The sequence below is a fragment of the Lissotriton vulgaris genome, chromosome 2_1, assembly GCF_964263255.1.
Source record: "Lissotriton vulgaris chromosome 2_1, aLisVul1.2, whole genome shotgun sequence".
Classification (NCBI taxonomy): Eukaryota; Metazoa; Chordata; class Amphibia; order Caudata; family Salamandridae; genus Lissotriton; species Lissotriton vulgaris.
In genome coordinates this window covers 746281994-746295497 of record NC_141687.1, presented here as the reverse complement: position 1 = coordinate 746295497, position 13504 = coordinate 746281994, and the positions used below count along the sequence as shown (strand labels likewise).

Sequence of the window (13504 nt, the reverse complement as noted above, 5' to 3'; positions counted from 1 at the left end):
CCGTGGGCGCTCGCCTTCCGGTGGTCGCTGGGTCAGAGCCCTGTGTGCCCTCTCGACTACGAAGCACGTAGACAGTGCCCCTTCGGGGAGCCAGCTCTCCAACCACCCGGTCAGGAACCGCTCCATGTTGTCCTTCTCGCATCGTTCAGGAAAACCGATGAAGCGGAGGTTGTTGCGCCGCGCGCGCCCTTCCGCATCTTCCACGCGGGCCGCCAGTGTCTTTTGAACGCTCTCCACCTCCGCCAGTCGCTTCTTTAGGCCACTAATGTCCGCCTCGGTCTCCGTTATACGGGTCTCAGCCCCAGCAATCCGCTCCACTGCGTTGCGGAGGTCTTGGCGCAGGAGCGTGACATCCGCCCCAACCGCCCCAATCTTGGCATCGAGCGTGTCTCGGGACTGGGTGATGGCCGCCAGTAGAGCTGCATTGTCCGGCCCAGGGCCACCGCTGCCACCGGCCGCCCCGGCGCCACCACTCGGCCCAGTGAATTTGTCGATAGGGCCATGTTTAGGCGGGCCACCTCCTCTGTCTCTGGTCATGGCACACGCCAGGCAGGGCGGACACCACCCCCGAACCTTCGGATACTGTCACAAGTCCCTAGCGGGACGGCCCAGATGAGGCCCCAGAGAGAAACGCGGGCCGGCCACAGCAATCGGGCGTCACGAAAATCAAGGTCCCGGCGTCACCCAGGCGGGACAGGCCGCACCCGCGCCCGTCCCCACGGGCAGCTGTCCAAAGTACCAAATGAAGAAGCTGTGGGTCCGTGGTCTGTGGGCCGCCGCAGCAATGGGCCAGGCCAGGATGAGCAGATCCGATGCCACTGTCGTCCGCCAGGTCGTCGCCGGCCGCCTCGGGGCTCAGGGATCTCCGCCTCTAGACCGTCGCGGGGCCACACCTCGCCGCCTCCGCTCGTCGGTCACACAGGGAAGGAACCGATGGGTAGGATCCGATGGCACCGTCTCGATCCTTCGGGTGAGTGCAGTCAATGAGACGAGCCAAGGCCGGCACGGCGGATGCCACCCGCACTCGCCAGATCGCTACCACCGCCAGGCGTCGTGAAACTCGAGGGCCCCGGCCTCCGGCCGGCCACCAGGCCGCACTTCGTCGCCGCTTCCCTCCGATCACAGGAAGGGCAGAAATGCAGGATCGGCACACCAAAGTAGGCAGGAGATCCCACCAGATCGAAAGCAATCACTGGGTACCAGCAGCGGGCTCGGGGGTCAGGATAAATGATCGGATTAAGTCCGGGCCGGCGGGAGCTCTACAAGGCTGCGACCGCCATCTTCGCCCGCCAAGCCACGCCCCCGTATTAACTGTAATTTTGATTAATTTCTACAATAATATCCCGAAAACTGAAATATTGATTACCCTAAGAACACTTAGAGAAAACATACAACATGAAACAGAAAAATCAAATAAGGAAACGGTTATTTTATGGGGGGGTGATTTTAACTGTTCACTTTGTACAAGGGGGAAAAAGGGGATTTGTGGCCTAATGTTAGAACAAGATACACATCTAACACACTTTGAACACTCCTTGATTGGGGACCTACTTAATGAATTAGTATTTATGTATGATCTGGGTTTTGCGAATGAAGTAGCTCAGAACCCTACTTCATTTCAACCGACATTTGTTGGCAGAGGAGCAATGTCCACTATTGATTTTGTTCTCGTTTCAAATAGTTGTGGTAATAGAATCAATAGTTTAATGATTTTAGAGCTGCCCCTAAGTGATCATCTGCCCTTATCAATAGAGGTCGAGAATCTTTTTTATGATCATCGTGAATATACCCTTATCCGAGATATAGCCCCTGACTTGATTTTAGGTAGGCAAAATGGGTATACCCTAAAATGGGGCAAGGTTTTGCCTGAAAAGTTTCTGGCAAAATTGTTAAATACCTGTTCAGATCGTTTTTCTATCTGCCTGGGGGGTTCGGCCTTCCCCACTCAGATTTTAGAGCATTTTGATAAAATAGCCCTGGAAATTAAGAAAAGTTTGTGGGTGGAGCTAAGAAATAAGACTAGGAGCACTAAAAGCTGGTTTGATACCGCTTGTACCAGGGCACTAAGTGACTTGAAAAATGCCATTCATAGATCACCCCGGGATCACTTAGTAATAAGAGGATTAAGGAATTCTTATAATAAGGTCCTGAAAAATAGGAAAAATGTTATAAAAAAGGAGGCCCTTGAAGCACTTTGCGAGGCTGCACAGACCAAAGATGTATCTGCATTCTGGAGGGCAGTTAATGCCCCCTTTCTCTTCGATGGTCATAAGGCTCGTATTGAGACGGCGATTACCGAAGAGGAATGGGTGGAACATTTTTCAACTTTATATAGCCCGCAGGATGCCCCATGTCCGACTAATGTTCTTAAATCTGTGAATGCTGTAATGGGTGAGGAAAAGCTGGTGATATCCCTGGAGGAAGTCTTAATCGGACTAAATGCAACTAAGGGTGGAAAGGCTGCTGGTCCAGATGGGATCCCTGCAGATTTATATAAAGCAAATATGGAGATTTGGGGTCCCATGTTGGCTCAGCTTTTTAATGCCACCCTAGCAATCGGTATGCATTCATCCTGGTTTACTTCAATAATCGTGCCAATTTTCAAGAAGGGTGAGAGACAAAATTGTGCTTGTTATAGGCCAATCTCCCTTCTTGATTCATCAGTAAACATTTTTGGGAGAATAATTTTGGCAAGACTACAGAATTGGGCCGAAGATAATGAAATTTTGAGTGATCAACAGTATGGCTTCCGGAAAGGTTTGGGAACCGTGGAACAATGCCTAAATTTAATGATGATCCAACAAAAATATATTAGGGTTAAAGGGGAACGGTTATATTTTACTTTTGTTTGATTTGTCTTCGGCATTTGACTGCGTATCGCATACCAAATTGTGGGATATCTTGCAAGGACTGGGTGTTGAGGATGCCATAGTTCGTTTCTTGAGAGATTTATACTCAGGTGCCACAGCATCAGTCCGCTATGGCCGTGGGGGAGAATGTACTAGAAGATTTGGAGTGGGGCGCGGAGTACGCCAGGGCTGCGTTCTGGCCCCGTTCCTATTTCTCCTTTATATTAATGGACTTGAGCATCGTCTTCTGCAGGAGTGTTGGGATATGCCTAGAGTGGGGAAGAGGTCGATCCCTGCGCTCATGTATGCGGACGACGCTGTCCTAATGGCTCGAACCCCCTTGGCCTTACAGAATTTGTTAGTATCCTTTGAAAAGTTCATGTTGAGTTTAGATCTGAACATTAATTGTGGTAAAACATACTCCATGAACTGCGGAACAAAATCTGGTAAAAAGTCGAAAACTATGTTCTTAATCAACGTTCCCTTGGAAAATATCTTGTTTTTTCCCTATTTGGGTATTTTGTTTCATGAACGGGGAGGTTGGTTAAGTGCCATAAAGGCCAGAACTCTTCTGTTCCAAAAAACTTTAATGGCCGTTAGGATTTTCATGAAAAAGCTGGGGAAAAAACCAATAAAAGAAATCTTGACCATATACAATGCCACATGTATATCCGTGGCCCTCTATGGTGCGGGACTTTGGGGCTTTTCTAATATTGACCCACTACAAATCGTTGAAAATAACTTTTTACGGGATGTTTTATCTGTACCACAGAGTGTTTCTACTTATATTTGCCATGTGGAGTTGGGTCAACTTTATTTATCAGATTTAATTAGAATACAGCCCATTCTCGTGTGGCACAGGGTGTGGACTACTAATGAATGTGTAGTTAACCGGGCTGTGATACAGGATATTCTGAACATGGAAAATTCGGCCAGGGTCGAATGGTTAGCGTATATTAAGCAATTTATGTTGGATATTGGTCACTGCGAATACTACGAGGATCCATTATCTATGGGAACTATACCCAGAAGATCTTTGAAAAAACTGAGATTGGATTACCTCATGGATAAAAGAAGAAGAGCAGAGACCAGTAAAAAGACAGTTGCTTGGCATAACCAGATACTGACTGGAGTAAAAGTACAGCCCTATTTGACCCTGTTGATGTCAAACTATGATCAATTTCTTTTAACCCGCTTTAGATTGAATCTTGTTTTTAGACTTTTGTCCTTCCCAAAGATGAATTTATGGTCACAGACTTTACCTACCTGCCCCTGTGATGATTCCTCGTCCCAATCCGACATCCACATTTTATTTTTCTGTAAATTTTATTCTATTCCCCGTCAAAAAATTTTAATTCCCCTTTTCAAAGATATGAATTTAAAAAGATGTCGCTTAGCATTCCTTGAATGTCAGAGAATGGATACTGTTTTTTCTGTTGTGGTTCTTTTAAACTATTTTAAACATGCCTTGAAATTAAGGAAAACTATTAGTATAAGTGAAATATAATTAGTATGTCTACTTTTAAGTCAGTTTTTTTTATGTAGTATGTTGTTTATGTTGTTGTTACTTTCATAGTTAATGATTTTAGCCAAATAAAGTACTTTCTGATTCTGATTCTGATTAAAGCTCTGATATTTATGGTCCTCCTCCTGTGAAATTACCTAGACTTTGTTTATGAGTTCATCTTCTTTATGTTCACTTTAAAAACCTACCTATTTAAAAGGGCTTGTGGCACTTTCTTGACTGAACCGGACACCACCCTCGATTCCATGGATTGGGCAACTCCATCAAATAGGAGGACCCTACCAAGATCAGATTTTTAACTGGAAAACTGTAAGGAATCTCCCAGTTAGCTGGAATTCCTGGACTGAACAGAAAGAAAAGACTAGATAGCACCCTGGAGTGTCTGAAAGCCTGCCAATCCCCCGCTGCTCGCCGTCTTTTTTCCCCCGCACCCCCCTCCGCCCCCCCCAAGTACCTGTCATGGGCGCCAATCTGAAGGATAGCCCCGGGCGCCAGAAGCCCTAGCTATGCCTCTGGGGTAGTCCTTCTTTTGAGTTTTCCACAGGTCCAGAAGTGATCTGATGAGTTGTACACAAGGTCCAATATTTATACCTGGTGCCAAGCTTTGAAGTGGGGGGACTCCCCACACTACCCCTCCCTACACCTGTCAAGGCTCCAAGTAGTCTGTACTGACGAAAGACTGGGATGTTGTGCTCCGCTCCAACCCTCCTGGCCCATCCTGCAACAACTAGTTTGCATTTGTCTCACTGTCCTAGAGGAATACGCAAAGGCCAGCTGCCAGCTTTCCTTGGTCATGTGACCCAGGACACATGCAGTAGGCACCAGATAGGACAAGAATGCTGCAATCTTCTAATAGGGGCATTTTCAGAATTTTAACTTAAAATCCAACTTTACAATTAAAGAAGGTTTTAAATTATAATTCACTTGAAGGTAAACATCATTTACCTATCTGCTTCCAAACTTAGGTTGTAATGTATTAAGTAATGTATTAAGTATAATAAGGCCTACTTCTCCAATAGTGAAAAACGACATTAGGAGTTTTCACTACCCAGACATGTTAAACTTTAAACCTACATGTCCTGTTATTAAATACAATGCACCCTGCCCCACGAGTCTTTACGGCCTACCTTAGGGGTGACTTATATGTATCAAAAAGGAAGGTTTAGGTCTGGCAGAAGGTTTATTTTGCCAGGTCAAAACACCAGTTTAAAACCGCACTACAGGCTGTAGTGGCAAGTCTAAAACACGTTTTAAAAGGCTACTTTGGTGGGTGTCACAATGAGTGCTGTAGTGCAATAGTAGCATTTAATTTACAGGCCCTTGGTCCAGGCACTACCATTTATCACGAACTTATAAGTAAATTACGTGTGCCAATTAGGCGTAGTCTATTGTACCACATTTAAAGGAGAGTGCACAAGCACTTTAGCACTGGTTAGCAATGATAACATGCATAGAGTTCTAAAATCAACAAAAACAAATTCAGCAAAACAGGAGGGGTAATGGCAAAATGTTTGGGAGACTACCACCCAAGGCTTACTCGAAAAGCCATGTCTTCAGCTTCTTGCGATAGTCAAGAATAGAGGAGTAGGAGATTCTGATGTGCTGTGAGAGGTCGTTCCTGGCTTTAGGGTTCAGATATGAGAAAGCACAGCTCCATGCTGTGAATTTGTGTATGTGTGGGATGTGCGTTAGTGAGACACCAGCAGAGCGGAGGTGTCTGAAAGGTGGGTGGAGGCGAATGCGACTGTTGAGGTTGGTAGGGCCAGTGTTGTGGGCACCTTTGTAGCTGTGAGTGAGGAGTTTGGAGTTTGTTCCTTTGTGTATCGATCGCTAATGGAAATCCTTAAGGTGTGGTGTGATATGGGCTCGGCTTGTGGAGGCTGAGGACTCATGTGGCTGCTGGGTTTTGGACAGTCTGCAATCTTCTTGTAAGCTTGTTGGTAATCCATGTGTACAAGGTGTTTCCATAGCCTAGTCAGTTGGGGATGAGAGCCGGGATGAACATTTTCCTGGTGTTGTCTGGTAGCTACTTGACAATTTTCTTCAGCATCCTCAGTGTATTGAATCAGCCTGAGACCACTGTGTTCGCTTTTGTACGCTCATGTCCAGTTTGTGATATATGATGTTTCTGAGGTTTCTTGCTTTCAAGCAGGGTTTGGGGGCAGATCCAAGGTCTATGAACCACCTGGTGGAGCCCCATGACCAGGTTTTCTTCCTGAAGACTAACTACCACCTCTGTCTTGTCGGAGTTCAGTTTAAAACAATTGGATTTCATCCCAATGGCTATTTCATTCATGCATATGGTGAACATGTTCCTGGTGTTGAGTATTTTGTCCAAGAGAAGCAGTGCCAGCATGTCGTTGACGTAAATGAGAATCTTTATGTTGTAAGCTCATATGAAGTCAGCCAGCGGGGTCATGTAGATGTTAAAGAGCATTGGGATGAGCAAGGTGCCTGTGGGACTCTGAAAATAAGATCTTGTGCTTCAAAGGTGTAGGGTGGCGTGTTGACGGTTTGGGTTCTTCCATGAGGAAGGAGAAGGTCTGTTCGAGGGTCAGCCCCTGGATGCCTGCTTCATGGAGTTGTTGGATTGGGATGGATTGTTGAAGGCTTCTTATAGGTCTAGAAGTATGAGAGTTGCAGTTTCCCCCGTCAAGGATCCTCCAGATGTGATATGCTGCTGCTATAAGGTTTCTGTGCTGTGGGTGGGTCTGAATAATGGCTGTGTGGTATTGAGAAGCTGGTGATTGGCTGGGTAGTCAGAGAGGTGTTTGTTGGTGGCTTTTACAAGGACTTTGGGTGGGCAGGGGTGGAGGGATATCAGTGGGTAATTTGTGAGTTTGGTTGGGGCAGTTGAAGGTTTCTTTTGGGGTGTGTTGGATAGAGGGTTTGGCCTCACTGATAGCGATTGTTTCTTCATAAATGCATTGGTTGGGGCAGGGGTTTGACTGGGCTCCAGAGTGTCATGATTGTTGTGGTTTCCTTTGTGCTAATGGTGTCTCATGTAGGGATTTCTTCTTCAACACTTGGAGACTTCTTGAGAGGGCCAGTGGGTCCTGTTGTGTGGAAAAGTTGATGTGTATGGTTGTGATTTTGCTGCAGAAGAAAATTTGTGAGGTTGTTGTATAGATCTTGAGTTGGGTTAATGTTTCCAGTGACAGCAGCGGCTGTGGTGACGTTTTTGACGACTGTGAAGATTTCTTTGCTGTTTTTGGAGCTGGCATTTATTTGTTCGATTACAGCCTTCCACTTGGTTTTACGAATGAGCTGATGGTACTTCCTCTAGGCAGCTTTGAAGGCAACTTATTCACTTTTGCGGATTCTCCATTTCCGTTTCAGCTGTTTACGGTGTCACTTGGTCACTTTGAGCTCTTCTGTGTACCAGCTGGCTTGTGCCTTGGTTTTTGCTCTGTTTCTTTGTTTCAATGGGCCTGAGTGTTGGTGCAGTTGGTGATCCACTTGTTGAAGTTCTCAATGTTGCGTGCCAGGATGCCTACGGGTTTCGGTTTATTCTAGTGTAGGGTGGTCATCCAGTCCGCCTATGATAAGTTGTTACAGTGTTTTCATGCTGGGCTCGCTGTGAGGGCTGTTCTGGGTTGATGGGTGTCTTGGGGTTTTGATCATGATGTATTTTTTTAAACATTGTGGGCTGGGTGATTTGGCGTGCACACACACTCAGTATACAGAATTAAACACAGCAATATAGTTGATTAATCGCAATTTGTCATGGGTGCTTAAAGATGAAGAAAAGCCACAAAGTCTTCTTCAGTTGGAACAAAGTGCATAACATAGAAGGGGATCTCAATCACTCCCAAATAATTAATACGAAGTTCCTTTGTGTTTACTCTTCTGTTGTCCTCTATTTGCATACAGTAATCTGTGTTCTTTTGACGTTTTCTCCACACACTAGCCAACACGTGTTTTGTCTTATACAGTTAACACACCAACGTACTTCATCAGGGCTAACCTCATTTCCACATAAAAAAATCAAGACTCCAAGTTCAATTGTTTATATATGTTGAATTGCTTTCGGACAGTACCCCCATACATAAGCAATTCAGCGTCTCACTCCATGAAGACCGTATCAGAGTTACGGTTCTTGTGTTTGTGATCTGCAATTTGAAGGTGAGGTGTTCCACGTAGCTTCGGCTGAGGGAGTGCTCTTGAAGGTGTCTTTGTAGATGATGGTGATTCTTTCTCCTGGCCTGTTTTGGCAGTCTTGCCTGGAGATCTTGTTTCCGGCAGGGATGGCGTTGGCGATGTCTGATGTTAAAGCTGTGGTCAGCCATGCATCTGTGAGGAAGAGGTGGTCCGGTTTGGCGTCTTCCAGCTGGTTCTTGATCTCTGTGATGTGCTTCCTGAGTGAGAGGGTGTTGAGCTTGCATGCTATTGGTGTGTGGGGAGGTGCAGGTGTGTTTGTTGATTGGTGTTTGTGAGTATGGGTGGGTGTAGTGAATATGTTCTTGTTGATGTTGTGGGCAAGGTGGTGCAGGTGAAGTGGCAGAGGGGGAAGGCTTTTTCTGTGTGGCGTGGGGCGCCAACAGAGGCTGATAAGGCATCCAGGGTTAAAATTGTGAAGGGCAGTGATGGGGTAGTGGGGGAGCCAGGGTTTCTGGCACTGAGAGCGGTCCAGGTGCGGACGGGGATGCCTTTTGTTCATCATTGATATGCCAGCCATTCCCTCGATGTATGTCCATGCTATGGCTGCCTTTTAGTAAGTCCAAGGTGGTAGGAGAAGTGCAGGGGACAGTGGGCGCGCCAATGAGCAGTGCAACGGAGGTGAAGAAGAGAGGTTCGTAAGCGCAGGCAAGGAGTGGGGAGAATGCCGAGAGAGTGAGGAAAGGGTAAAGAGTACTGCAGAGTTGAAAAAGATGCCAACAAAGAGCCCAAAAAATTACACAAAGGCGAAAATAGCAAGAGAAACGACACAGTAAAGTCACAGAAATGGCACAAAGAGGCAAAAACAATTAAAGAAACGGCACAGAAAAGTCACAATAAGAGTGAGAGGAAATAGCTCAAAGAGCGATTAAAAAAGGCACAAAAAGTTGAAGTAAGAGTGAGAAGAAAAGCAGAAAGTGTGTGAGAAGTGGCACAGCAGTCAGAAAAAGAGAGTCCCAGGGGTGTAGCTTCCATTGTAGCTGCAGGTGCACCAGGCCTAGAAGCCTTGTGGGCCCACTGAGCCTGATTAATGCTGTAATTTACAATTAAAACAATAGTCGCCATATCCTCTTCCTCACACTGGCATAACAGACAGGCTAAGTTACAGGAGAGAGAGAGTGACTGGCTGCCTCCACCCTCCCTCGAGCCAGGTCTGCAAGGGCCTTGACCAGTCGGAAGACAGGTTGCAGGTAAGTCCAGTGGCTCTGGACATATGCTCCTGCTTAAACCTTTGTTTTCACAAAATACATCTGGAGTGGTCTGCTTTAGGTAGCACGTTAATTTCATACCCACATATCAGGATCTCACACTTCACGGTATGCATTTACAAAACGATACTTTAATGTAAATATTTAAAAGTTTTACGAATCTAGTTTGGATATAATACATTTCATAACATTAATGTTCTGTAGAATTGAAACTTCAGAGAACTGATAATCTGGCTAAATGACAGAACAGCTGGTGCACCATATAATGATAGAATATTGGAACTTGCAATCAAGGTTTCTGCTATAATGAGTTATCCCATTCTCCAGCTGAAAACCCATTGGCTAAGGTTGCACCCTCTTTAGACAATATAGTAATTTTGAGCTCAAGCTAAAAGGAATAGCCAATCATTAACCAAGACAACAGGTCTAGCTGGATGATTACATTTTGGCTTTGCAAATATTTATTTGGTTTGTGAACGACTTTTGCATGAAGACATTCATTATATAAAAAACATACATTGCAACAGTAGTCCTGGCACTGAAATAGAACAACTTATTTTGTGGATATGCAGAGTCAGGTAAGCCTAGGGTTGAAGTGTCGTAACCCTGTTCCCAAGCGCTATACTGTGGTGGTGGCGTGTGTAAGCAAAATATGAATGACACTGCAGCAGACCAATGGATGAAGAAAGCAGCCTGATAGGTCTGTAAGTAACCATATGGAGTATATATATTTTTATTGACAACAAAATGTCTTGGATAATGTGTGCTGTGCAGATTAACCTAGGGAGTTTATTACTGTAAATGTACTTCATGCCGTGTTATCCATCATATTGTACGGGTTGTCTACAAAATCTTTCTGAGGAAAGCAACATGATTCTCGAAAGACATTGTAAGAACTTTGTATGGCCTTTACTATTAGGAAGGCTTTTCTAATATTAATTGTTTTTATTTAGGCATAATTCACCAATGTCCCAGCAAAAGATAAGCCAAAGACCCTCCAGCATGGTCAGTGACTCATCCACGGCAATAACTACTGGCACGTCAACAACAGATGCAAAATCCATCTCAAAGGTAATATTTGCAATTTATTTGTATTACAGTTATGATGTCTCCAACAAAAATATTATTTGTTCATGTGTTTGATGACAAGAACGATTGACAAGTTAGTATAAGTAGCTCTATTGCTTACAAAGCACATTCATTCATTTTAACTTCAAATTTCACGTTTTGAAGACTTGGAACTCTTTGTTCTTTAAATGCACCTTGGCTTGTGGACTCACTGACCATTGTGGTGGATCACCATGGGATAACATCACGAAAGGAATGTTTTTGTTTTCCTAAAGATGTTGAATTTATCCAACTACCACTTATCTAGTGGTCCTGAGATGCGAAGTGGCGGTGGGCACCTTGTTAAGATGAATCTTTTGAAACTTGATATTTGTCTTATTTACATGGAAGAATTATGGTAACACATCATAAAAACTTATTGCTTAGACTGAAGATATTTCATTACTTCTTTCTGGACTATAAATTAGATAAAGCTCATGCAGAAATCATGTTATTTTCAAGTGACAGAACCATTCTCTGTCCACCTTGTATTTGAAGGCAACAGAACCACAGAATATCATGTTTTATGGATGTTTCTGACCTTAAACACAATTTGAGAAGTTGACTTTAAAAAGAGGATCAGAAAAAAGGCCTTATTTAGACCTCAGACAGTCCTCTGGTCCACAAGGGGGATGAGTCATGATCTCCTCTATCGTGGTAGAGAGCCATTCTTCTTATTTAGAGATCTCACCTCTTGGCAAGGATCTCTATGCTGTGAAGGAAGCCACTGACCCAGTGGCTCCCATCTAGGAGTTCCTGTGGAATTGGCGGAAGTTGACGACTTTGTGTTACTCTTGTGATGCAGTGTTTCGTCCGAATTCAGCCAATCGCTGAGTGGGGGATATTTTCCCAGGAGGCTCCAAAAATGCGAGCAAGATGTTGTGTCCTTCAGTGACATTTTGTAACATGGGCTGCTTCTCATGTAGATTTGCTGGCACTCGAGTAGATTTTTGACTCGAGCGGCAGCAAAATGAAGTTGAATGGCCACACGCTCTTGCGCACCACATGGTACTGTTCCTGCTGAATTTTCAGTGCTGCTCGTGTTACTGGTGCTAAATTGCAGCATGGGCAGCACAACATGCATATTTCTGCCCGTTGGCGAATATTACAGAGTTTTTATGTAACTCCACGTATTTCTGTAGAGTGAAACTCCGCGAGTTTCACCCACCTCTACTCCCTTCAGATTTGCCAAGCAGGTGCAATGTTTACAGCGCACCCTCAGCAACTATTTTTTTTGTTCTGTAAAAACAAAATCGCAAGATGTGGATTTGTTTTTCTGAACATATACTAGATTAAAACATATGTAGTTACTGATAAAGACACTAGTGAGACAGTCATTCACTCACTAACATACACATATACACACTCATTCACCCATACAGTCCTGCACATATGCTGTCTTCAAAACACATACAAACAGAGAGTCAGTCAATCATGCATCTATGTGCTAAGTAATACCCCCACCAAACCATATAGACACTCATACTGATACTAAGAAAAACATCTAATAACCCATGTACATACACATGTAGCTACTCACCAACCCATGCAGCTACTTATACACAAAGTGAAACAATAATACATATATTTAAAAATTTAAACATTACTCATTAATATTTATTTTTCAGAAAGACACACATTCACTGGATGGTGCCATCAGTGATGTCACTGACCATGTCATGAGTGATGTAATATGTGACGTCATCAGCAGTGCATTGCACGCGCAAGTTATAGGGAGTCCAACTACCTATAACGTGGGAATTTCAATTGTTTTATGTCAGTAAAATTTCCAGCTAACTATAACTGGTGGGAAACCTATGGTTTTTTCAATGAATTTATTAGGTTTTTAAAATGCTAATTCTTAACTATAACTGGTGTGAAACCTATGGTTTGTTCAGTGAATTTCAAAGGTTTTTTAAATGCTAATTCCTAACTAAAAGTCTCAGTTTACAAGTAAGACTGTTAGCGCTCTAGTTGTTCTTTAGAACACTCTGGAACATTCTGTCATTGGGCTATATTTAGGCTACATCTGACTGATATTTGGGCTACATTTGTTTTTTTTTGTCTCTGGTGGCCATCTTTGGGCTACATTGGGCTACATTAGGCTACATTGGGCTACATTTGGGCTCTAACATATATGTAGCCCAATGTAGCCCAATATATATTTTTTCAAAGTTAATTTTCGTAAAAACCACTTGAGCATATATCTTGAGACATAGCAAAGGCACATCGGGCTACCAGTCCCTACAATTTTGCCCAATTTTGTTTTGTATACTGTTTTTGAAAAAAATTTTTTTTGCCTTGGAGCGCTCCCTGTGCGCGCCCCAGTGAGCGCCCCGGAAAGCGTAATTATATGAAGCGCCCCGGGGCGCGCACCGGGAAGCGTCCCGTAAGCGCCAATATCGCGAACGAAAACATGATCGTGACGTATCGCTTAGCCGCGTCCGCGTGATACGCACGGCGTAAGCGCACCCGGAAGCACTCAAGCGAATACAATCGCGCAACGTAGGCGTCTGACGCGCTTACGCGACGTGCCCCTGGGCGCGTAGCGTAAGCGCGTCGGGTCATGTGACCTGAAAATAACGCTTTTCGTAGGTTCAATACATTTTTTTTCCAAAAGGATGAAAGACCCCACCTTTTTTCCTTATTCTGACTTT

General features: G+C 44.4%; 1 protein-coding gene across 9 annotated transcripts in view; it reads left to right on the top strand.

Annotated features, from left to right (window-relative positions):
- The window catches only part of PLEKHA7 (pleckstrin homology domain containing A7), a 1124460-nt gene that overhangs the window by 609677 nt on the left and 501279 nt on the right, over positions 1–13504 (top strand). For all 9 annotated transcript variants that reach the window (XM_086956043.1, XM_086956041.1, XM_086956042.1 and 6 more), the window contains one exon: positions 10694–10811. In XM_086956043.1, the coding sequence (XP_086812169.1) occupies positions 10694–10811 (118 nt within the window). The remainder of the gene's footprint in view (positions 1–10693; positions 10812–13504) is intronic.